This window comes from Mastigoproctus giganteus, chromosome 12 (genome assembly GCF_048544385.1).
Source record: "Mastigoproctus giganteus isolate SK-2022 chromosome 12, ASM4854438v1, whole genome shotgun sequence".
Lineage (NCBI taxonomy): Eukaryota > Metazoa > Arthropoda > Arachnida > Uropygi > Thelyphonidae > Mastigoproctus > Mastigoproctus giganteus.
In genome coordinates, this window is record NC_143586.1 from 88,948,517 (window position 1) to 88,974,027 (window position 25,511).

A 25,511-nucleotide genomic window follows, 5' to 3' on the forward strand; every position below is an offset into this window, starting at 1 on the left:
AACACAGAACCTTTCAGGTCTGTACTTTCTCGGTCCTACACTCAGGAGGAGGGTGTCCCGCAGGGATCAGTACTGAGCTCTACCCTCTTCTCACTTAGACTGAACACCATAACACACAACATCCCAAATACTGTAGAACTATATATGTATGCTGATGATCTAACTATATCTTGCCGTTCACAAAATATTCATACCATTGAAAGACAGCTGCAACTCTCCATAAATAAATTGGAGGCATGGACAAGGCAGAATGGATATCGATTATCAGATCAAAAAACTATTGCAGTTCACTTTTGCAAAAAACGTAAACTACACCCGGAACCAGAACTCATATTAAAAAACCATTTGATCCCTCTCACCAGTAATCTTCGTTTCTTAGGCTTAATATTGGACACCAAACTGAACTTTATTCCACATATCACATACCTCCGAACTGTTTGTCTAAAGAAACTTAATATACTTAGGTCCATTTCTGCTATGACATGGAGAGCAGATAGATACACTCTGTTACATTTGTATCGTGCTATTATCAGATCTCGTTTAGACTACGTTTAGTTTATCGTATATGATTCAGCTAGGAAAAGTGCATTAATCAGACTTAATACCATCCAACACAGTGCCCTTCGCACTGCTCTTGGCGCATTTAGAACATCCCCTGTTCAGAGTCTGTATGTAGAGGCACACGAATCTCCACTTCACCTTCGAAGGAAAATGTTGCTTCTAAATTATGCAGCTAAAATTCAAAGCCTTCCAGACCATCCCATTCAACCGTTGCTTTCCAATCCTGAGTGGACAGCTTTCTATAACAGTAAACCAACTGAAAATAGACCAACTGGTATTAGATTAAAAGATTTGATTCACACCTGGAATATTGATTTTGATAACATACTTCAAGAGAGCGATACTCCTGACCCACCCTGGTCTGTAAATCTCGCTCACTGTGATACCCACTTTCAGCAGTGGGGAAAAAACTCCCTGGCAGATGAAAATATCAAACAACTACATAAAGAACATGCCCTAAACAATATACAAAGCTACCAAATATATACAGATGGCTCAAAAACAGATTCTGCCGTTGGTGCCGCAGCTGTCTTTCCGTCCTTTACAGTCTCCATATCACTACCAGTTGAACCATACATTATTTTTAAACCTCTGGCATAGACAGGGTACTGTCACTCGATACAAAGAACATACGCGGAGATGGGAGAAATCCCCGGAGCCGTCAGACCCTCAACATACCTATACCTATACCAGTTGAATGCAGCAGTTACACTGCTGAGTTATATGCAATCAAACTAGCCTTACAAAATATTAGCACTCTCCACAATGCTAGCAGTATAATATACACTGATTCATTGAGTGCAGTGTCTGCTTTGGGCAATCAATTTTCAACATCACAACCAATCAAAAAACAAATCATTTGCTGTTTAAACCATCTACGAAGTAGGAATCATTCAGTGAAATTCTGCTGGATCCCAGGGCATTCTGGTATCTTAGGCAATGAGAGAGCAGATCAGGCAGCCAAAAAACCAAGCAGTACAACACCAACAAATTACCAAGTACCATATAGAGATTATTTGAAGCATATTAAAAAAGTCTGTATGTTTCAGTGGACAGAAATATGGAAGACACAAAGTAATAACAAGTTGCTCCAAATCAAAGATGAACCAGCCTTATGGATTTCCAGCTTCAGACAAAATAGACAGGAAGAAGTTATACTAGCAAGACTAAGAATTGGACATACGCACCTAACCCATATGTTTCTACTCATGGGGGATGACCCACCTCGATGCACACATTGTACACTACCGCTTTCAGTCAGGCATATACTTTTAGATTGTCCTCACTATTCCCATTTCAGAAGTGCTTTCCATGCTCAATCACAACTGCAAGAACCACTATCCCTTAACCACATGATTGGCAATAGTGCTAACCTAGCTACACTCTATACCTTTCTGAAGCAAATACATATATATGAATTCCTCTGATGCAAAAATGGAACACATCGTATTACTTTAGGATAATAATATAGGACCTGGCACTTTTTGGCCTTAGCTGCCCTTGTGCCCTTAAATACCAATACCTTCCTTGGACCACTTTTGGTAGGTACTAACCATGGCTGACTGTGAGCATCCCACCAGCCGTTGCGTTTCGGATATGTTCTGACCCAGTTGTCTGGCTATTACATTTGGCCTTTGTCAAACTCGCTTAAGTCCACTGCCTTTCCCATCTGAAGAACAAGAGTAAGACTGATTAACGGAGTTCAGTATCAGGTGTTTTTTATACCATGTCCCGACCCATGCACGCCCGTAGTTCACCTGCAGTTGCTTCAATTTGCATAATGACTTGCTGGTCATGTTTTGGCTATCTTAAAAAAAAAAGAAAACTCACAATCCCCCCTTAAATGTAATATTGAATCCACCCACACAATTAAGGTGCTCACAAAGGTAAGCCGCCAAACATGTCTGATCCGACAACATCCACATCCCTAGTCTTGCTCTAAATACCCTCACCCTCAGCAACAAACTAACATAACAGTGGTTTCAGGAGACCTTAACTGGAGCTTTAATTCCAAACTTTCTTAGTTTAAGAGTACAGTACAGAACATATAATGAATTGTAAACCACTGTCTTGGTATATGAGGCTGATGGTATTGCAAGGAGAGCATTACAGGAGTGTAAGTATTCATAGTTATCCATTAATTATGATAATAATGTTAAAAATACTATCATAATTAACAACTATAATGTTAATTATTTTATTATTAATCTTATTAACCAAATTAATAACTAATGTAAAATTATTTAAACTGTTAAAACTTAATTCAAGACTAAACCTTAACAAATCAGAAATGTGTAAATAATATATTAGCATTAGCATTAGCATTAGTACAGGCATTTGATGCAAGAAAGCAAGCTAATGCAGCATCAGCCAAAAAAAAAAAAAAAAAAAATCCCACTTCCACTTCACCCCTCTGTTCATTCAAAATACCTGTCCAGCTGAGCCTTAAACTTATTTAAGCTATCAACCTCCACGACAAGGGATGGAAGTCTGTTCCACCAACCAACCACCCGCTGGCTAAAGGCAAATTTCCGCACGTCTATCCTACATCTGTCTTTCCTCAATTTGAATTTATGCCCTCTCAGGTGATTATTCTGAGCTAGAGGAAGAATCCCATCAGCATTGAGCATGCTCAAACCATTCAAGGCTTTATACACCTCTATCAGATCACCTCGCTGGTGCCTAGTCTCCAGACACTGTAATTTGCAAAACTTAAGCCTTTCTTCGTAAGAGCACCCCTTTGTTCCATTCACTAATCTTGTTGCCCTTCTCTGTACTCGTTCCAGCAGCTCTACATCCTTCTTGAAATGAGGCCTCCAGACCTGTATACAGTACTCTAGGTGTGGCCTGACCATTGCCTTATACAAGGGAATAATCACCTCCTTATCCCTGCTGGAAAAATTCCTGTATATCATTGACAATACTCCATGAGCTACTCTTGCAGCCCGTCTGCACTGCTCAGAGAACTTCATATCTGCCTGCACCATTATCCCCAGGTCATTTTCATTCTCTACCACTGTCAGTGTAGTACCACAGAGTTAATACGTTGCTCTGGGATTGCTGTTTCCCATATGTAGTACTTTACATTTGTCAATGTTAAACTTCATTTGCCACCTAGCCGATCCGCTCAGCCTTTCCAGATACTGTTGCAGCAGCATAGCATCAGTAGAGTCCTTAACAACCCTGCCAACCTTTGTATCATCTGCAAACTTGGACATTAAGCTTAATATACCATCATCAATATTATTTATAAATACAGAAAACAATAATGTACCCAACACTGAACCCTGAGGTACTCCACTAATAACATTAGTCACTATGAGCAGTGTCCATTGATTACCACTCTGTCTTCTCCCCCTCAATCATCCATTTATCCATAGCAGCGGGCGCCTCCGTAGCCAGGTGGGAAGGAGCAGCAGTGCATAGCACACGCTTCTTGATTAGACCGGGGTTCGAGCCCGTCACCACCAAATACGGAAGATGCGGAAAGGTCAGGAAATGACCACCGCATATCCCGGAGCAATATGGCCTTAGTTGCTAATGCTCCTAAAAAAACCAAATAACAAAAATAACATCCATAGCAGCAATTTGCGGTGCCTCCGTAGCCAGGTGGGAAGGAGCAGCAGTGCGTAGCACACGCTTCTTGATTAGACTGGGCCCGTCACCACCAAATACAGAGGATGCGGAAAGGTCAGGGAATGACCACCGCATATCCTGGAGCAATATGGCCTTAGTTGCTAATGCTCCTAACAAATAACAGCAATTTGCATCCAGTGCCACACTGCTCCAATTTGTGCAGCAGTCTTCCATGTGCAACAATATCCAAAGCCTTTCTAAGATCCAAGTATATAATATCAAATTTATTCCCTGCATCCAGTTCTTTTGTGACTGCATCATAGTATCCAATCAAATTGGTCAGGCAACATGTTCCCTTAGCAAAGCCATGCTGTGTCTGAGCTAAAACTGAAGTCTTGTCTAAATGATCCTGCAGTGCCTCCATTAATTTTCCTGGAAACGAAGTTAAACTCACAGGTCTATAATTACTTGTGTCAGCCTTTGATCCTCCTTTGTGAATTGGGGTCACATTTGCACGTCTCCAGTCTATGGGTACCTTCCCTGAGTCCAAGGAAGCTCTCATAATTATGGCTAAGGGTTTGCTTACTTCCTTTGCTGCCTCCTTTAATATAACTTGATAGATCCCATCCACGCCAAGTGCTTTTTACGTGTTTATTTTCAACAATTTCTCCTCCCCTTTACTCTCAGTTATTACAAGATTATCTAGCTTACTGCCAGAGTTGAATATACCTCTGGCATTCCCCTCGTGAATAACTCCTCATGTGTGAATGTCGATGCAAAATATTCATTTTCTTTGTTATTTACCTAAGCAGGATCATCAACAGTGGAACCATCGATATCAAGTGGACCAATCTAATTCATCCCCTTCCTTCTAGAGTTTACATAAGTAAAGAACTCTTTGCTGTTTTTCTTTACATCCTTTGCCAAAGATTTCTCGTAATCTGCCTTCGCCTGCCTAACCTCCTTTGTAACTTGGTTACAGATCAACTTGTATCTATCATAGGCTTCTGTGTCACGTGTTAATTTGTATGTATCCCATGCATTTTTCTTCTCTGCCATATGTCTCATTAGTTCATCTGACATCCACTTAGGACTAACTTGAACAATATTTCTTAGTAGGTATGTAAAGCCTAGTAGCTTCCAAGATAAGTTCTTTGAATGCTTCCCATTTTGAATTTGCTGTTGGTAACATCATCATCAGTTGGTCCCACTGTATAGAATTTAAATACTGTTTCAGACCATCGTAGTCGTCTTTACGAAAGCAAAAACCCTTCCCTTTATCCCTGATGGTAGTTACCTCTTTGTGTAAATCCCACTTCAGCACACTGTGATCACTGCCACCTAGTGGTTCCTTTATCTGCAGATTCTTAATGCATGAAGAATCACTACTGATAATCAAATCAAGAGTATTACTCCCTCTAGTTGCCTCCCAAATATGCTGATGTAGAAAACAATCATCCGCTAAATCCACAAAAGCCTTGCTAGTGTGTGAGTGACCAACCCACAAATTCCAGTCAATATCTGGGAAATTAAAATCCCCCATTATAAGACTCTTTGATTTACTGGCCCACTCTATTTCCCTGTACAGTTTCTTATTATACTCATCAGAGTCATTAGGCCTATAGCACACTCTTACTCTCAATTTTGATCTCCCAATGCTTATGTCACACCAAACTGGCTCAACACTGCACTGTCCAGTGATGTCGACTAGCTTCACTTCCTTGGATTTTATGTGTTTCTTAACTAATAGCATAACCCCTCCTCTCTTCCTACCCTATTTATCCTTTCTGTACACATTGTACTCTCCAAATTCCAGTTCTGCATTCCTTATATCTGTGTGTGATACCACGTCTCTGATATCCCAACAGTATGCTTTGAGCAATACCTCAAATTCATCAAATTTATTTACCAAACTCCTAGCATTGGTGTACACGCAAGTATACATGCACCTGTTCCTATTCTTAGCTACCCTAACGCAACCCATGTGTTTACTTGTACTGCAGTGACTCCCAGCTGTCTCTGAAATATCCTGTATCTTGTTTTCTATGCTTCTGCTCATTCCAATAGAAGCAGTGCAAGAATCACTTTCACTTCTACCAGTGGCCACTGTTAATCTGTTAGTCCTTGTATCCCCTCAAGCTAGCAGTTTTCTGACCCCCCTAACACTGCCTCGATAATATCAGCAAATATTCTTGCACCCTTTCTATTTAAGTGTATCCCATCCCTGTAGAAGCAGTCTCTCTTGTTAATGAGTGCAGTCCAGGCTGAAAAAAATTTTACCCCTTGTGCCTTGCACAATCTTTCCAGGGCCGAATTGATCGACAAGGCTCTTATCACATACTCCCTCCTATCGTGTCTGGGCAGAATTGCAGACACTTTGAAATTCAACCCTAATTCACGGCTTTTTTTTGAACAGTGACTTGTACTTGTTAAGTAATTCTGCCGGTCTCCTACTCTTAATATCATTAGTGCCAATGTGTACAATTATATCACCTTTTGTGCCCTTAAAAGATGATATCCGCTCTACAACGTCATCAACCTTTGCCCCCTGGCAGATATATCCTGGTCCTGTTCCACCTATCCTTTTTACAAAGCATGTTACCCATTTCTCTGACAATAGAGTTATCAACAAGTACTAGTTCCTGTGGGACCAGCACATTCTGCCTTGGGGGTTGCCGCTGTGTTGCGTGATGACCAAGTGCAAACTCTGGTGTTGATGTGGGCAGCTGAGAGCTTGATGGGCCCTTCAATATAGATCCTTCGAGGGTATCCCTGTCCTTCAAGCTCTCATATAGGCCCATAACAACGCAGAGTTGTCGCCTGATTTCGTTACACTCCTTGCATCGCCCATGGCAATATCATGTCCCGTACCCGATTGCTCCACAAACATCATGCAAGCAGTGCATTTTAAAAGGCTGTGATTCAGAGGGCAACTGCCCCCCTCAGTGTGGCTCAGCACTCCCATTAGCTTGAGTCTTTTGCTTTGCTGCTCTGGTCTGAGTCATGATTTCAATTTAATTTCAATAAAATTTCAATTTCAGTAGAAAATTATAACCCTAAACTTGTATCCCAACACAGTTATAACGCTATATATATTTTTAAGTATCAAGTATTATCTATGAGTTCCATTTATATAACTTCCGTATCAAGTTATGTATTAATTAATTATGTTACGTTTGTAATGGAAGTCGTTATATGTATTTAGTTAAAAGTACAATTTAATTGACAAAGAAGTTTAACAAAAGTAATAGATTTTAATTTACAATATTGTATTATATACTGCACTATACTAAGCTTAAGCTATCTAGTTCGGGGTATAACAATGGCGGCAAGTTACGAACGGTAAATCTACGGACACTTAAGTATTAATCAACTTCCAAATCTCGCTGTCTCAATTTAGAATAAACTAAGGATCCTGACTTGGTCTATAAGCTACTTATAGAAAATAATTTGATGTAACAATTGGTCAATAAAGCGGCTAAATATGGCTAAAAAAACTTCTCGTTCAGCGGAGCTGCAACTTGTAACACGTGGATTTGATACCCTTACCGATACTTTTATGCAATTACAAGGCCGAGTAAAGAATAAATACACTAATCAAAAAATCACAAAATAATGCTATACTACTAAATTTAAATCAAAAGTTTTAGAAAAACAATAATTTCAAATCAATAAATAAGAAAATCCACTTAGCGGCTTTGAACATGTCTGACTCCCACTAGCCTCGTCAGCAGACTCCCCTTTTTAGCCACACTGTAAAAAGCCCATAAAAATTTCTCCCATCTTGATGTTATTTGGACTAGGCCTCTGTTGAATGACAGAAAACGTAAGTACTGTTGTTACCCATGAGCATATTTATTCCATTATCCAGTTGTGCTGTTAGTGCTGAAGCATCCTGTTGCAGGTAGATGTGTAATAAAAGCAAACTAATTTTGCATAAAAGGAATTTTATATATATTTCATATTTTGAATACTTTCACAACAAGCTGCCTTACCATACATGCACCATAAGTAGTGCTTCCCAAAAAAGAGAAGTATACAGCTATTTATATTCAGTTGAGTTCAGTTTCTACCATGTTGGAGATTGTCTTCTCATTGGTGGGTTGGTAGGCACCCTAAGTGTAGAAGCTGACAATCAAAACAATGCTGTCCAGGTGGTGGTACTCAACTGAGAATAAATTGTAATGTATTTCTCTTTTTGGGGAAGTGCTCCTTATTTGAGGCAACTCACTGTGAAGAGAGATTCACAGTATGAGATGTATGATGATGCCTTTTATGCAAAATTTGATTGCTTTTATTGAATAGCAGCAATAATAATAAATATATATATAGTGACGGTTTAACACTAACATTATGTTTAGTTATTTGAATTTGTTTAGAAAATGTTCCAGATTATCCAAGTGCATGCATGATTGTAGGTTATCATTGTAATAGTGCTATAATTACTGTTGGACACATTACTTATTTGAATATATACAAAGATTTTCTCAAGTTACTGTTTTCATCAGCATTTATGCACTTTTAGTTTGTAATCTGACAATAACAAGAATCCTTAGGTTCTTGTTGTTGTCACATTGCTCAACTTACTAATTCTCCTCAGTATTTCTCATTTACATTTTATCATATTTTTGATTAGTTAGTGTATTAATTTGTGTTCAGCCAACCGGGCTAGCCAGGTGGGTAAAGTGCTTGCCTGGCAATCCAAAGGTTGTGGGTTCGAATCCCGCCTTGGGCTTGGATCAGAGTAAAATGCAGAAAGTTTGGGAGGTGCATTATGGCCACAGAAGCCAATGTGCCAACAACTAACAAAAAAAAAAAAAAAAAAAATTGTGTTTTACAAATAGATTAAATAAGCTTAGTGATGTTTGTTAGCTTATTTTTTAAATTTAGCTAGTGATTTTGTAAGTTACAACTCTACTCCTACTGCTGTCATAGTGATGTTTTTGGTGGGAATATTGTAGCATAACCAGTAGCTCAGAAGAATAGTAAAGTTTAAATCATAATAAATAAGTATTTTGAAGAGTTTAATCACCTTTGGGCATATATCTGTTGTACTTTTTGATTAGTTAACATATTAATTTGTGTTTTACAAATAGATTAAATAAGCTTATATTTTAAAATTTAGCTAGTGTCTTTGTAAGTTGCAGTTAGCTACTCTTACTGCTATCAATACAATAGCAGTAAGTAATCAGTAGCGTAGAAGAATAGTAGGGTTTTAATTGTAATAAATAAGTGTTGTGAAGGTTTTAATCACTTTTTGGGCATATATCTTTTGTATTTAGTTAAAGATATAACTAATTTACATTGTGATTTAAATTTTACATTTACATTTTGATTACGGTATAGCGTAACTTGACAACGAATTTGATAGCTAAGGTATAACGTAAAACTATGTAGCAGAATATGTATTACTGCATTAACTTATATAGTATTGTATAGTCAAGTATAGTATAGTAAATTAATAAATTAAATATATTAACCTTATTAATTTTTATTATTAATTAATTAAATCTTGATGCTTGCAGAGCAGTCAGATATGGGACATGATACTGCCATGGGGGATGTCTTTGTATGTGCGCGATTCAAGGAGTGTAAGGAAATCAGGCGTCAACTCAGCATTGTTATGGCCTATATGAGAGCTTGAAGGACAGGATGGATGCCCTCGAAGGATTACAAGTGAGGGGCCCATCAAGCTCTCAGCTACCCACACCAATGCTAGAGCTTGCACTTGGTCATCGCGCAACACAGCGGCAGCCCCCAAGGCAGAATGCACTGGTCCCAAAGGAACTAGTAGTTGTTGGTGACTCTATTGTCAGGGAAACGGGAAACATGCTTTGTAAAAAGGATAGATGGAACAGGACCAGGGTATGTCTGCCAGGGGCAAAGGTTGATGACGTTGTAGATCGGATATCATCTTTTAAGGGCACAAAAGGTGATATAGTTGTACACGTTGGCACTAATGATATTAAGAGTAGGAGACCGGCGGAATTACTTAACAAGTACAGGTCACTGATGAAAAAAATCCGTGAATTAGGGTTGAATTTGAAAGTGTCTGCAATTCTGCCCAGACACGATAGGAGGGAGTATATAATGAGAGCTCTGTCGAGCAATTCGGCCCTGGCAAGATTGTGCAGGGCTCAAGGGGTAAAATTTTTTTCAGCCTGGTCTGTACTTGTTAACAGGAGAGACTGCTTCTACAGGGATGGGATACACTTAAATAGAAAGGGTGCAAGAATGTTTGCTGATGCTATCGAGGCAGTGTTAGGAGGGTCAGAAAACTGCTAGATTGGGGGGATACCAGGACTAATAGATTAACAGTAGCCACTGGCAGAGGAGAAAGTGTTTCTTGCACTGCTTCTATTGGAATGAGCAGCAGCCTGGAAAATAAGATGCAGGATATTTCAGAGACTGCTGGGAAATCATTGGGGTACAAGTAAACACATGGGTTGTGTTAGGGTGGCTAAGAGGAAGAGCAGGTGCATGTATACTTGCGTGTACACCAACGCTAGGAGTCTAGTAAATAAATTTGATGAATTTGAGGTATTGCTCAAAACATCAAAGGCAGATATTGTTGGGATTTCAGAGACGTGGTGTCACACAGATATTAGGAATGCAGAACTGGAATTTCGGGAGTACAATGTCTACAGAAAGGATAGACAGGATAGGAAGGGAGGAGGGGTTATGCTATTAGTTAAGAAACACATAAAATCCAAGGAAGTGAAGCCAGTTGACATCGCTGGACAGTGCAGTGTCGAGTCAGTTTGGTGTGACTTGGGAGATCAAAATTGAGAGCAGTGTACTATAGGCCTAATGACTCTGATGAGTATAATAAGAAACTGTACAGAGAAATAGAGTGGGCTAGTAAATCAGAGAGTCTTATTATGGGGGATTTTAATTTCCCAGATATTGACTGGAATTTGGGGGCTGGTCACTCACACACTAGCAAGGCTTTTGTGGATTTATTGGATGAGTGTTTTCTACATCAGCATGTTCGGGAGGCAACTAGAGGGAGTAATACTCTTGATTTGATTATCAGTAGTGATTCTTCATGCATTAAGAATCTGCAGATAAATGAACCACTAGGTGGCAGTGATCACAGTGTTCTGAAGTGGGATTTACTCAAAGAGGTAACTACCATTAAGGGTAAAGGGAAGGGGTATTGCTTTCGTAAAGGCGACTACGGTGGACTGAGACAGTATTTAAATTCTATACAGTGGGATCAACTGATGATGTTACCAACAGCAAATTCAAAATGGGAAGCATTCAAAGAACTTATCTTGGCAGCTACTAGGCTTTACATACCAACTAAGAAATATTGTTCAAGGTTTAGGCCTAAACAGATGTCAGATGAACTAATGAGGCATATGGCAGAGAAGAAAAATGCATGGGATACATACAAATTAACACGTGACACAGAAGCCTATGATAGATACAAGTTGATCTGTAACCAAGTTACAAAGGAGGTTAGGCAGGCGGAGGCAGATTACGAGAAATCCTTGGCAAAGGATGAAAAGAAAAACAGCAAAGAGTTCTTTACTTATGTAAACTCTAGAAGGAAGGGGATGAATCAGATTGGTCCACTTGATATCGATGGGTCAACTGTTGATGATCCTGCTCAGGTAGCTAACAAACTAAATGAATATTTTGCATCGTCATTCACACGTGAGGAGTTATTCAGCGAGGGGAATGCCAGAGGTGTATTCAACTCTGGCAGTAAGCCAGAGAATCTTGTAATAACTGAGAGTAAAGTGGAGGAGAAATTGTTGAAGATAAACACAAGAAAGGCACCTGGGGTGGATGGAATCTATCCAGTTATATTAAAGGAGGCAGCAATGGAAGTAAGCAAACCCTTAGCCATAATTATGAGAGCTTCCTTGGACTCAAGGGAGGTACCCATGGACTGGAGATGTGCAAATGTGACCCCAATTCACAAAGGAGGATCAAAGGCTGACACAAGTAATTATAGACCTGTGAGTTTAACTTCTGTTCCCGGAAAATTAATGGAGGCACTGGTTAAAGAAGCACTGCAAGATCATCTAGACAAGACTTCAGTTATAGCTCAGACACAGCATGGTTTTGTTAAGGGGAAGTCTTGCTTGACCAATTTGATTGGATACTATGATGTGGTCACAAAGGAACTGGATGCAGGGAATAACTTTGATATTTTATATTTGGATCATAGAAAGGCTTTTGATACTGTTGCACAAGGAAGACTGCTGCACAAATTGGAGCAGTGTGGCATTGGAGGCAAATTGCTGCTATGGATAAAGGGGTGGTTGAGGGGGAGAAGACAGAGAGTGGTAATCAATGAACACTGCTCATCGTGGACTAATGTTATTAGTGGAGTCCCTCAGGGTTCAGTATTGGGTCCTTTATTGTTTTCTGTATTTATAAATGATATTGATGATGGTATATCAAGCTTAATGTCCAAGTTTGCAGACGATACGAAAGTTGGCAGGGTTGTCAAGGACACTACTGACACTATGCTGCTGCAACAGGATCTGGAAAGGTTGAGCAGATAGGCTGAGAGGAGGCAAATGAAGTTTAACATTGACAAATGTAAAGTACTACATATAGGAAACAGCAACCCCAGAGCAACGTATTAACTCTGTGGTACTACACTGACAGTGGTAGAGAATGAAAGGGACTTGGGGGTGGTTGTGCAGGCAGATATGAAGTTCTCTGAGCAGTGCAGATGGGCTGCAAGAGTAGCTCATGGTGTATTGTCAATGATATATAGTAATTTTTCTAGCAGGGATAAGGAGGTGATTATTCCCTTGTATAAGGCAATGGTCAGGCCACACCTGGAGTACTGTATACAGGCCTAGAGACCTCATTTCAAGAAAGATGTAGAGTTGCTGGAACGAGTACAGAGAAGGGCAACAAGATTAGTGAATGGAACAAAGGATTGCTCTTACGAAGAAAGGCTTAAGTTTTGCGAATTACAGTGTATGGAGACTAGGCAGCAGCGAGGTGATCTGATAGAGGTGTACAAAGCCTTGAATGGTTTGAGCATGCTCAATGCTGATGGGATTCTTCCTCTTGCTCAGAAGAATCGCCTGAGAGGGCATAAATTCAAATTGAGGAAAGACAGATGTAGGATAGATATGCGGAAATTTGCCTTTAGCCAGCGGGTGGTTGGTAGGTGGAACAGACGTCCATCCCTTGTCGTGGAATTTCGAACAGGTATTTCGAACAAACAGAGGGGTGAAGTGGAAGTGGTTATTTTTTATTTATTTATTTTACTTTAATTTTTTTGGCTGATGCTGCATAAGCGTGCTTTCTTGCATCAAATGCCTCTACTAATGCTAAATCATATTTAAATGGGAATCTTGCCCCAGACTAGAGCAGCACAGCAACATGCACAAAGTAGCAGGAGTGCTTTAGCTTGGGAGAGAACTGAAAGGGGCAATTCTCCAACACAACAGCCTAAACAAATGTGCAACTTGTGAAATGTTTGCAAACCTTTCTGGGATGGGAATGATGTTGCCAAGGAGGATGTCTTTGTGTGTGTGCTTGATGTGAGCAGTTTGAAGAAGTTAGGTGCCAACTCAGCTTAGTTTTGAGCTTTTATGAGAGCTTGAAGGACAGGGTAGATACCCTTGTAGGACTTAAATTGGGGGACCCATCAAGCTCTCAGCTGCCCACATCAATGACAGAGCTTGCACTTGATCATCAGGCAACGCAGCAGCAACCTTCAGGGCAGAATGCGCTGGTCCCACAGGAGCTACTTATTGTTGGTGACTCCATTGTCAGGGAGATTGGAAATATATTCTGCAAAAAAGAATAGGCAGAATGTGTCTGCCAGGAGTAAAAGTTGATGAAGTTGTAGAGCAGATACTATCTTTTAAGGGCACAAACGGTGATATTGTTGTACACTTTGGAACTAATGACATTAAGAGTAGGAGATCTGTGGACTTACTTAGCAAGTATAGGTCAGTGTTAAAAAAAAAGTCGCAAGTAAGGGTTAAATTTTAAAATGTCTGCAATTCTGCCCAGACGCGATAGGAGGGAGTATATGATGAGAACCTTGTCAGTCAGTTCAGCCCTGGAGATTGTGCAAGGCCCATGGGGTAGAATTTTTCTCATCGTGGTCTGTGCTTGTTAACAGGAGTTCTACAGGATGGGATACACTTAAATAGAAAGGATGCCAGAACATTTTCTGATGCTATCGAGGCAGTGTTGGGTGGGTCGGAAAACTGCTAGCTTGAGGGATTCACAGACTAGTAGACTGTAGCCACAGCAGAGGTAAAAGTGATTCTTGCACTGCTTCTATTGGAATGAGCAGCAGCAGCCTGAAAAGCGAGGTACTAGGGATTTCAAGGGCTCAAGTAAATACATGGGTTATGTTAGGATAACTAAGAGTAAGAATAGGTGCATGTATAGCCCAGTGGTGAGAAGCGAGAATGCATAGCACGCGTTCCTTCAGTGGACCGGGGTTCAAGCCCGTGACTACAAAATACGATAAATATTTGTATTGGTGATTTATTGTAAACTCTACTGACTTGGTTGTCGTACTGGAGTATAAACAGAAAATTTTTTTTTTTATATACTTGCATGTACACCAATGCTAGGAGTATAGTAAATAAATTTGATGAATTTGAAGTGCTGGTCAAGAGACATCAAAAGCCCATATTGTTGGGATATCAGACACGTGGTGCCACATGGATATAAGCAGTGCAGAATTGGAATTTGGGGAGTACAATGTGTACAGAAAGGATAGACAGGAAGGGAGGAGGGGTTATGCTGTTAGTTAAGAAACACATAAAATCTAAGGAGATGCATCCAATTGATATTGGTGGACAATGCAATGTTGAGTCAGTGTCGTGTGACATAAGCAGTGGGAAAGGGAAAATGAGAATAGGTGTGTTATGGGCTTAATGAATCTGATGTGTATAATGAGCAATTGTGCAGAGAAATAGAGTGGCCAGTACATCAGAATGTTTTATAATGGGGGATTTTAACTTTCCAGATATTGACTGGAACTTTTGTGTTGGTCACTCACACACTAGCAAGACTTTTGTGAATTCATTGGATGACTGTTTTCTACAGCAACATGTTCAAGAGGCAACCAGAGGAAGTAATACTCTTGATCTGATTATCAGCAGTGATTATTCATGCATTAAGAATTTGCAGATAAAGGAACCATTGAGTAACAGTGCTCACAGTGTACTGATGTATGCTAGGACATCAGAAGACAGAGGGTGGTAATTAATGGGTGCTGCTCTTCGTGGACTAATGTTATTAGTGGAGTCCGACAGGGTTCAGTTTTGGGTCCACTGCTGTTTTGTATATTTATCAGAGATATTGATGAAGGTATATCAGGCTTAGTGTCGAAGTTTGCAGATGATACAAAGGTTGGCAGGGTTGTTAATGGCAGTGTGCTACTGCAACAGGATCTAGATAACTTGGGCAGATGGGCTAAGAAATGGCAACTGAAGTTTAACCTTGACAAATGCAAAGTACTGCATATGGGTAGAAGTAACCCGAGAAATGCCAACTGTGTGGTACTACACTTAAGGTGGTAGAAAATGAAAAAGATCTGGGAGTAATTGTGCAGTCAGATATGAAGTTTTTTGAGCAATGCAAACGGGCTGCCAGGGCAGGTCATGGGGTTTTGTCATTGATATATAGGAATTTTGCTAGCAGGGAGAAGGAGGTGATTGTCCCTCTGTATAAGGCAATGGTCAGGCCACGCCTTGACCATTGCCTTATACAGAGGGACAATGGGTACCTTTGAGAACTGCGTACAGGTCTGGAGGCCTAATTTTAGGAAGGATGTAGATTTGCTTGAGCGTGTACAGAGAAGGGCAACAAGATTGGTGAGGGGAAATGAAGGGATCCTCTTACCAAGAGAGGCTTAAGTTCTGCAAATTGCAGTGGCTGGAGACTAGGCACCTGCGCAGTGATCTTAATGAGGTGTATAATGCCTTGAATGGATTGAGCACGCTGAATTCTGATGGGATCCTTCCACTTGTTCAGATTACAAACCTAAGGGGGCATAAATTCAAATTAAGAAAAGACAGATGTAGAATAGATTGTCTGGAAATTTGCCTTTAGCCAGCTGGTGGTTAATTGCTGAAACAAACTTCCATCTGTCGTTGTGGAAGTTGATAGGTTAAATAAATTTAAGGAGGAACTGGACAAGCATTTGGAGGGAATGGTGTGATTTTTTTTTTGGCTGATGCTGCATAAGCTCATACACTTGCTTTCTTGCATCATATGCCACTACTACTACTACTACTATGTGGGAATTACTTAAAGATGTAACTACCATCAAGGGTAAAGGGAAGGGTTTTTTGCTTTCGTAAATAAGACTACAGTGGTTTCAGACAGCTTTCAAATTCTATACAGTGGGATCAACTGATGTTACCAACGGTGAATTCTAAATGGGAAGACTTCAGGGACTTAATCTTGGAGGCTACTAGGCTTTTCATACCAACTAAGAAATGCTATTCAATGTTTAAGCCTAAATGGATGTCAGATGAATTAGAGGCTTATGGCAAAGAAGAAAAATTTATGGGATGCATATAAATTATCAGGCGACACAGAAGCCTATGACTGATATAAGCTAGTCTGTAATCAAGTCACAAAGGAGGTTAGGCAGGCGAAGGCAGATTTCGAGAAATCTTTGTCAAAGGATGCAAAGAGTTCTTTACTTATGTAAATACTAGAAGAAAAGGGATGAATCAGATTGGTCCACTTAACATAGATGGCTCGACTATTGATGATCCTGCTCAGGTAACTGATAAACTGAATGAGTATTTTGCATCTACATTCACACATGAGGAGTTATTCAAGGAGGGGAATGCCAGAAGTGTATCAAACTCTAATGAGGAGCTAAGTGATTTTGTAACTGAAAGCAAAGTGGAGGAGAAATTGTTGAATGTAACATAAGGAAGGCACCTGGGGTGGATAGGATCTATCCAGTTATATTAAAGGAAGCAGCAAAGGAAGTATGCAAACCCTTAGCCATAATTATGAAAGCTTCCTTGGACTCAGGGGAGATCCCCATCGACTGGAGTTGTGCAGATGTGTCCCCAAATCATAAAGGGGAATCAAAGGGTGACACAGGTAATTACAGACCTGTTAGTGTAACTTCTGTTCCAGGGATAATAATGGAGTCACTGGTTAAGGAAGTGATGCAGGATCATCTAGACAAGACTTCAATAATGTTTAAGACAGCATGGGTTCGTTAAAGGGAGGTATTGTCTGACAAATGTGATTGGATAGTATGATGTTGTCACAAAGGAATTTGATGCAAAGAATAATTTTTATATCATATATTTGTATTTTAGGAAAGCTTTTGATACTGTGGCACGTGGAAGACTAATGTACAAATTGGAGCAGTATGCCATTAAGGACAAGTTGCTACAATGGATAAAAGGATGGTTGAGTGGGAGCAGACAGAGTGGTTATCAATGGACACTGCTCTTCATGGACTAATGTTATTAGTGGAGTCCCCCCCGCCCCGGGTTTGTTGTTGGCCCATTGTTGTTTTTGGTATTTATCAATGATATTGATGAAGGTATATCAGGGTTAATGTCTAAGTTTGCAGATGATACGAACGTTGGCAGGGTTGTTAATGACAGTAATAATAGTACACTACTGTAACGGGATCTGGAAAAGTTGAGCAGATGGGCTGAGAGGTGGCAACTGAAGTTTAACATTGACAAATGTAAAGTACTGCATATGGGTAGCAGTAACCCCAGTGTAACATATCAGCTGGGTGGTACTGCACTCAAGGTAGTGGAGAATGAAAAGGACCGGGGGGGGGTAATTGTGCAGTCAGATATGAAGTTTTCTGAGCAGTACAAAAAGGCTGCAGGAGTAGCTCATGGTGTCTTGTCAGTGATATACAGGAATTTTGTTAGCAGGGTTAAGGGGGTGATTGTCCCCCTGTATAAGGCAATGGTCAGGCCACACCTTGAGTACTGTGTACAGGTCTGTATGCCTCATTTTAGGAAAGATGTCTAGATGCTGGAACGAGTATTGAGAAGTGCAATGAAATTGGTGAGTGAAACAAAGATTTTGTGTTACCAAGAAAGGCTTAAGTTCCTCAAATTGCAGCTTCTGGGAACAAGGCACCTGCGAGGGGATCTAATTGAGGTGTATAAGGCCTTGAATGGATTGAGTAAACTGAATGCATATGGGTAGCAATAGGATTCTTCCTCTTGCTCAGATTACTCACCTGAGGGGGCATAAATTCAAATTGATGAAAGACAGTTATAGAATAGATGTGCAGAAATTCTTTTTTGGTCAGTGGGTGGTTAATAGTTGGAACAAACTTCCTTCTGTTGTAGTGGAGGTCAGCAATTTAAATAAGTTCAGGGCCTGGACAAACACTTGGAGTGAATGGATGGGTGAAATGGGAAGGGCGTTTTTTTCTTTTTTTTTTTTTTTTTTGGTTGATACTATATAAGCTAGCTTTCTTGTATCATATGCCCTACTAATGCTAATTTACCTCTTTCACTAATTTTTAATTACTTATTTTCAGCCCCAGTCATTTCATTATCACTGAGGCTGAGTATTCAGTGATAATGCTTGGGCATATGAGAAGCCAGCCACTTCAAAAGAATGCTATATCAGATTTTTAAATGTATAACAGGTTCATCCATTTAGATGACGCACAATTTAAAACGATATTAGCAACTTAGGCAGAACTTGTAATGGTATTTGTCTCTAAGTTGAACCTTAGTGCCAAGTTGTCTTCGATGGGAGCAGACTGATTGCTGATTGAAAATTGAGAACAAAACAGTAAAGCATGTGAATTTTATTTATTTTTTTTTTGTTAAATTATTATTATTATTAAATACTAGATTGACCACTGTCTTCATGATGAAACTAACACTGAAGCATATTTCATTAAGCACTAATATTTTTAGTTTCCTTAACTTATATGCTTACCCTGCAATTGATGTTAGCGGGAAAGCTTCAGTTGCAGATGTTACTTGGACTGAGGCTATGATGAATGTGATACTTATGTCGCCTGTTCAGTGGGGTAAGTATTGCTGTTGATAAAATAGGTTATATATTTATATCATAAAGGTTAAATCAAAATCCTCTATTCTTTCTTTTCTTCTTTCTTCTTTTTTTTTTAGCAAGCCAAGTTGCCAGTTAATTTGATGATCAGTGTATTTGATGGGGAGTTATAATATAAATAGATCCTGGGATTCTTATACATTTTAATGCACTGTAATGTTTGGAAAAATGGTTTATGAAAAAACTAAAGAGAAGTTTCGTTAAATTAGTGTTTTCACTTATTCTTATCTAATGATAAACTGTTTGTACTACTGGACAATGTGCTGCATGAAACTCAGGTGAGAAATGTAACTAAAGTACATTTTTCAACTGACTTCATGCAATATTTAGTCCATAATTCCTTTGCAAGTTGCCTCACTCTGACCTTAAACTATTAAGATTGGCTACTTATTTCTCAGAAAGTAAATTTTTACATTTCTGTATAAGAGGGTTCCACTGTCCTTACAGTTTTCTGATCATTGCTAGCAGTTAATACAGAGATGCTTAAGTGTAATTTGGGTAGCATGAGAAGTTTTGTCATTACTTTTACCACAAATTTGAAGCCTTCATTGATTCTGAAATGGTTGAGGGCCTTTGTACACAAATGAAAAATAAAACCACTTTCCTACATTACAAAATAAAGATTTCTTCACACTGTGACATAATATGTGGGACTAAAATGGAATAGTAAATTTTTATCTAAAGGCGTGTAGAATAGAACAGAACAGAACATACCATACCATACCTTTGTCCTTTGCCTGACGTAACATAAATCATTAAGGTAAAGAAATTAGTGGCATTATACAAAAATTAGTTTGTTTACTGTGCATTATTTAATAGTTTGAACAAATGTAAATTTAATTCAGAATGTGGGAAAATGGTTTTATTTTCATTCATTTCATACCTGTTTAGTGTTTACCTTTGTGTGATTTGTTAGGATCCTGTTTACTCTTCGGCATTTCTCATTTACTTAGTTCGTTTCCTCAAGTGAGCAATTAGGTATAAGGGATCCTATCTATCCTCTGTGGAGTTGGCAATAAACAGCAAAATATCTGTACGCTCTGTATATCTGTACGCTCTGTGTTTAAGCTACAATAAAATTCCTCAATGAATCCAGAGCGCGTAGGCCTGTTTCGTTAAACAGCAAAATAGTTTTTGTAAAGATGGTGGAACCCTGTTGTTGAGGTAAGGCAAACAGTGCTTTGGGAAGTGAGTAGTTGATCATTATAAAGCAAAGTTAGGGCAAAATGTAGAGGTATAGGAAGTCTGCCACAGACTTCATTTGGCTCCAGAAAGGGACATTCAAGTTTAGTTTGTTCTAAAATAGTAAAAAATTGTTTACAAGGGATAAACCTGAGGCCTGATGAAAATAACTGCATGAGATGATTGGTATTCAAAGGATTACTTTTATAAAAATAGGATTTTTAGTATCATAATGAAAATAACCCCAGCTGCTCACATCTAACCTCAGGGACTCACATCTGGTGAGTATGGGCTTGACACACCCAGGGTCCTGAGATGGATATCATCATTCTTCTCTTTCTTGGTGATTCCCTTCTACTCTCTCTCGCTCTCGGGGTGACTCAGAAATTTTTTTTTGGCTCGTGCAGCATAAGCCTCAGGCTTCCTTGCACCATATGGCTAATAATAATAATAATAAATCTACAAAGTCAATCCGATAGTGACAAACTTCCTAGGAGAAACAGTGACGAAATGGAGTACCGCCATTAATGTCGAAAACATCACAAACAACCAGGCCAATCCCCATCAGGAGAGGAATCTTTCAGGGAGATGTCCTGAGCCCATTGTGGTTCTGTCTAGCACTTAACCAACTATCCACCACGCTCAACAGCAGCAAGTACGAATATAACCTCAAAGAAGGAAGAAAGAACCTGTACACCCTCACCCACCTGATGTATGTGGATAACATCAAGCTCTACGCGGGAACTGAGAAGCACCTCCAGCAACTACTTCAGATCACCAAAGAATTCAGCAATGATATTAGGATGGATTTTGGTCTAGACATATGCAAGACTGACGGATTGTACCAGGGAAAATTAGTCAACTGAAACTACCAACTGCAGACTGGAAAAGAGATCGAAGCCATGACAGAGGGAGAGGCCTACAAATACTTGGGGATGATGCAGTTACAGCACAAGGAAATTAAGGCCTGCCTGACCGAAAAATAACACCAGAGACTCAGAAGCCTGCTGAAAGCAAAGCTGTGAATGGTGGGAACACATTTAAAGCCATAAACACCTATGCAGTCCCAGTGCTAACATATTCCTTCAGGGTTATAGATTGGACTAATACTGAGCTGGAGGATATAATGAGAAAGATAAGGACAATGATGACCAAGAGCCGCCAACACCACCCGAAATCTGCTGTGGAGAGACTGACAACTGCCTGGGAAGAAGGAGCCTGATAGACTTCATTGAGCAACAGAAGACAGCGACAGTTAACCTGAAGGATTACTTCCAGAAACACACAGCAGCACTCCACCAGGCTACAAGGAAGATAGACAAGCAGTATACCCCACTCAACCTAAGCAAGGAGTCCCTCCCCAACCAGAAGGTACAAATGAAGTTAGAAAGATGGGCAGAGAAGACACTCCATGGCATGGCCAACACTACAATGATCTCCATCAAGATCACATAGATAAAATTGCTTCCAATGCATGGCTCACGAGTGGGACGCTCTTCCCCGAGACTGAAGGATTCATGCTCAACATCCAAGACCAGGTAATCAACACCAGGAACTATAGAAAATACATCGCCAAGGAGCCTGGAGTGTTCAATGACACATGTCGACGATGCCACCTGGCCTCAGAAACGATCCAACACATCACCACGGGATGCAAGGTGATCACCCAGACTGAGTACACTCATAGACACGACCAGGTAACCAGGGTAATACATCAGAAGCTAGCGAGGAAATACCAGTTGATCGAAGAAAGTGTACCATACTACAAGTACGAACCCCAGGCAGTACTAGATTCCCCAACCCACAAGCTGTACTGGGACCAAGCCATAATAACGTATAGGACAATCCCGCACAACAGACCGGACACAACCCTTGTGGACAAGAAGGAAAAGGCTACCTATCTGATGGACATAGCAGTGCCCAACACTGGCAACCTGCAGAAAACCCATGAGGAAAAAATCAGGAAGTACACAAACCTAAGACAGGAGATCAAAGAGATATGGCATATGCAACAAGTAACAACCATCATGATCGTCATAACAACAGTCCCGATCATCATGTCAACCTGTGGTTGACATGATGATTGGGATGGTGCCAAAGACCCTACATAACAGCCTAGCAGCAATAGGTCTCCCAGTGAACACCTACAAGGAACTCCAGAAAGTCGCAATCCTGAACACCTGTAGGATAGTCAGAGAGTTCCTCGACCAACAGTAACACCAGACATAACAACAACCACCCTGTGTACTTGGTAGCAATACCCGTCACAAGGTGGAACCCCCAATCAGGGAGAAATCATATGAGCAATAATAATAATAACAAGAACATATATACAATTATAAACTTAAACATTAGATTTTAAAAATATTTTAAAATAGAGTTCTTTTAAGGTGTTTGTTTAGGCTACTATTGTCTGGACCATTTTTTGTAATATTCGGGCTGAAATTTTGAATTTGATGTTAAAATTTGACTCAGTGATACATTTGCTAATCAGCTGTTTTCTCAGTGGGAAAGTGGTTCTCCATCCTTAATCTATTCAAAAAATACCATCAGTTTCCTTCTGAAATGAGTATAAACCAATTTTATTTGAAGTAAAAACAAAAAGCAAACAATGGTTGTGTGCAGTATTCACTCTTCAGCACATGGATTTGGCTGTGTAGAACAGTCAAATGTCTAGCTGTATGAGAACAGTTTGCATTGCATCTCCTCAAACTACTACTGTAGTGCTATTGTTTTTTTTGTTTTTTTTTAATCCTTTCAAATGAAATTAATTTGTGTTTCTGAAGTGCAGTAATGAGTTCAGTAGGTAAAATGTAAATTCAAAAATTGTATAATCAAAATAGTAATACTTAGCCAAACTATGGCAAAAAGGAGTATTTTAAAAGTTTTTCAAATGTCGAAAGCATAACACACATAATGGTATCATAATGGAAATCGAATGTATCATAAATTTCCAAGGAATATTATAGACCACATTAAAAAATCTGGAAATTAATCAACTTTTATTCAACATAGTATTTAGTATTAATATTATAGTAAAACCTTATTATTCGAAGCTCAAAGGATCAGCATACACCCATCTGAGTCATGTTATGATCTATACAAGTTCATAACATGACTCAGTGTTAGCTTGTCAGTATTAATTAATGAAGAGAAATTTGTAGTCAATTACTGTTATTAACAGTGTGGTATTAAAATATTAATGATATTTAGTTTTGTTGTGGTAGCCATTTGCGAATGGGTGGTTAACATGTTAATTTAATGGCTATGAGAAAGATAATAATTTTGCTGTGGAGAAATTCATTAAATTTCTCACACGTGATAACAAAATTGCTGAATTTGGTTTTTGCCACCATAACAGTCATATAGTTCAATGTATATGAGCTGTATATTAAAACAAGCACTATGTTGTTTATTATGTATAATTGTACATACCTTCTAAAGAGTGTCCAAGTTTTGGGATATTATTTGGTATTTAATACTTGTAAAGCTTCCATCTTTTAAATTAGCTTGTTTACAATTAGAAAGTAGTATTGAAATAAGAGAAAAGCTCCTTATGACGGTTAATTCCTTTTGTAAATGGCAACTCAATTTACAAATACAACAAATGGATTTAATTCCACACAACCAATGTAAAATTTCACAGCTGTAATCAAATGTGTATATTTAAAACTCTGCTTTCACACTGGGCTCTCTCTCTCTCTTTTCAAGACCAGCTTACATAGCTACAATTAACAAAAGTAGTTTAGAGCTATAAAAAGTTTGCTGAATCAGTGGCAGTACTAGAAGAGAAAAATGTCACCCTTTTTTGCGTGGACTACATGTATTAAACAACAAATAATATCCAAAATTATGGATACTTTCTCTTTAGAAGATATGCACAATTATAAATGATAAACAACACAGTATTTGTTTTAATGTACAGCTTATATACAGCCACTACCCGATTAACGTAAGGGTTGCATTCCGCGGAACTCTAGTGAAACATAAGTTGTATTTTACGTAAGTCGGAATTTCCCCCATGCTTGTGCATCACTTGCAACTGTGCTCACTGAATTGATTGAATCAAAAAAGAAATGTTCGACAAACACGTGAATAGAATTATTTATTGTATTTATTTAATTTTTTATTTCATGCACAGGAAAAATTACAATAGCGTGCAATTAAAAAATTTCAAAATTATAAAAAAAGAGGACACAAGCATAACATCACTAAGTTTTACCTCTCGAGCATCATTGCCAGAATCGATGTCTTCAGCTGATAAGTACGCCGCTGCAGAGATTGAAGACTGTGGAGATTTAGAAGTGGTTGGCCACTCAACCTTACAAAAGAACATATTAATGGATGACTGGATGGTGGCTTTTTTCTTTTCATCGTAGATTTCTTTGTAGCAAGCAAGTATATCATTTACCCCTCTCTTAACTTTTAAGAATCATTCACCGTCAGGATCTATCTTCTCAAACCTTGCCATTGCCGATGCAATTTCACGAAATGCCACTGCCATCTCTCTGGTGACAAAACGTCTCTGCTCCTCATTTGGTTCATCTTGAGCTTCGTCAGCATTTTCTTCTTTCACTATCGCTGCCTGCAAGTCAATAAGTTCTTCGTTAGAAAATTCCTTCTCTTCTTCCTCTATTAACTCATCCATGTCTTTGGCATCAACCTCCAACTGAAGTAGCGATGCAACCTTTACAATTGTTTTACACATTGGCACTAATGATATAAAGAGTAGGAGACCGATGAAGTTACGTAACAAGTACAGGTCACTGTTGAAAAAAAGCCATGAATTAGGGTTGAATTTGAAAGTGTCTGCAATTCTGCCCAGACACGATAGGAGGGAGTATATAATGAGAGCCTTGTCGATCAATTCGACCCCGAAAGGATTGTGCAAGGCTCAAGGGGTAGAATTTTTTTCAGCCTGGTCTGTACTTGTTAACAGTAGAGGCTGCTTCTGCGGGGATGGGATATACTTAAATAAAAAGGGTGTAAGAATATTTGCTGATGCTATCGAGGCAGTGTTAGGTGGGTCAGAAAACTGCTAGCTTGGGGGGGATACAAGGACTAATAGATTAACAATAGCCACTGGCAAAGGTGAAAGTGATTCTTGCACTACTTCTGTTGGAATGAACAGCAGCCTGGAAAACAAGATG

General features: G+C 39.3%; 1 protein-coding gene across 1 annotated transcript in view; it reads left to right on the forward strand.

The window, feature by feature from the left end:
* Positions 1 to 25,511, forward strand: part of brun (trafficking protein particle complex subunit brun) — a 379,016-nt gene that overhangs the window by 299,904 nt on the left and 53,601 nt on the right. Inside the window, exon 22 of the mRNA XM_090385832.1 lies at positions 19,045 to 19,138. Within this exon, the coding sequence (XP_090241958.1) occupies positions 19,045 to 19,138 (94 nt within the window). The remainder of the gene's footprint in view (positions 1 to 19,044; positions 19,139 to 25,511) is intronic.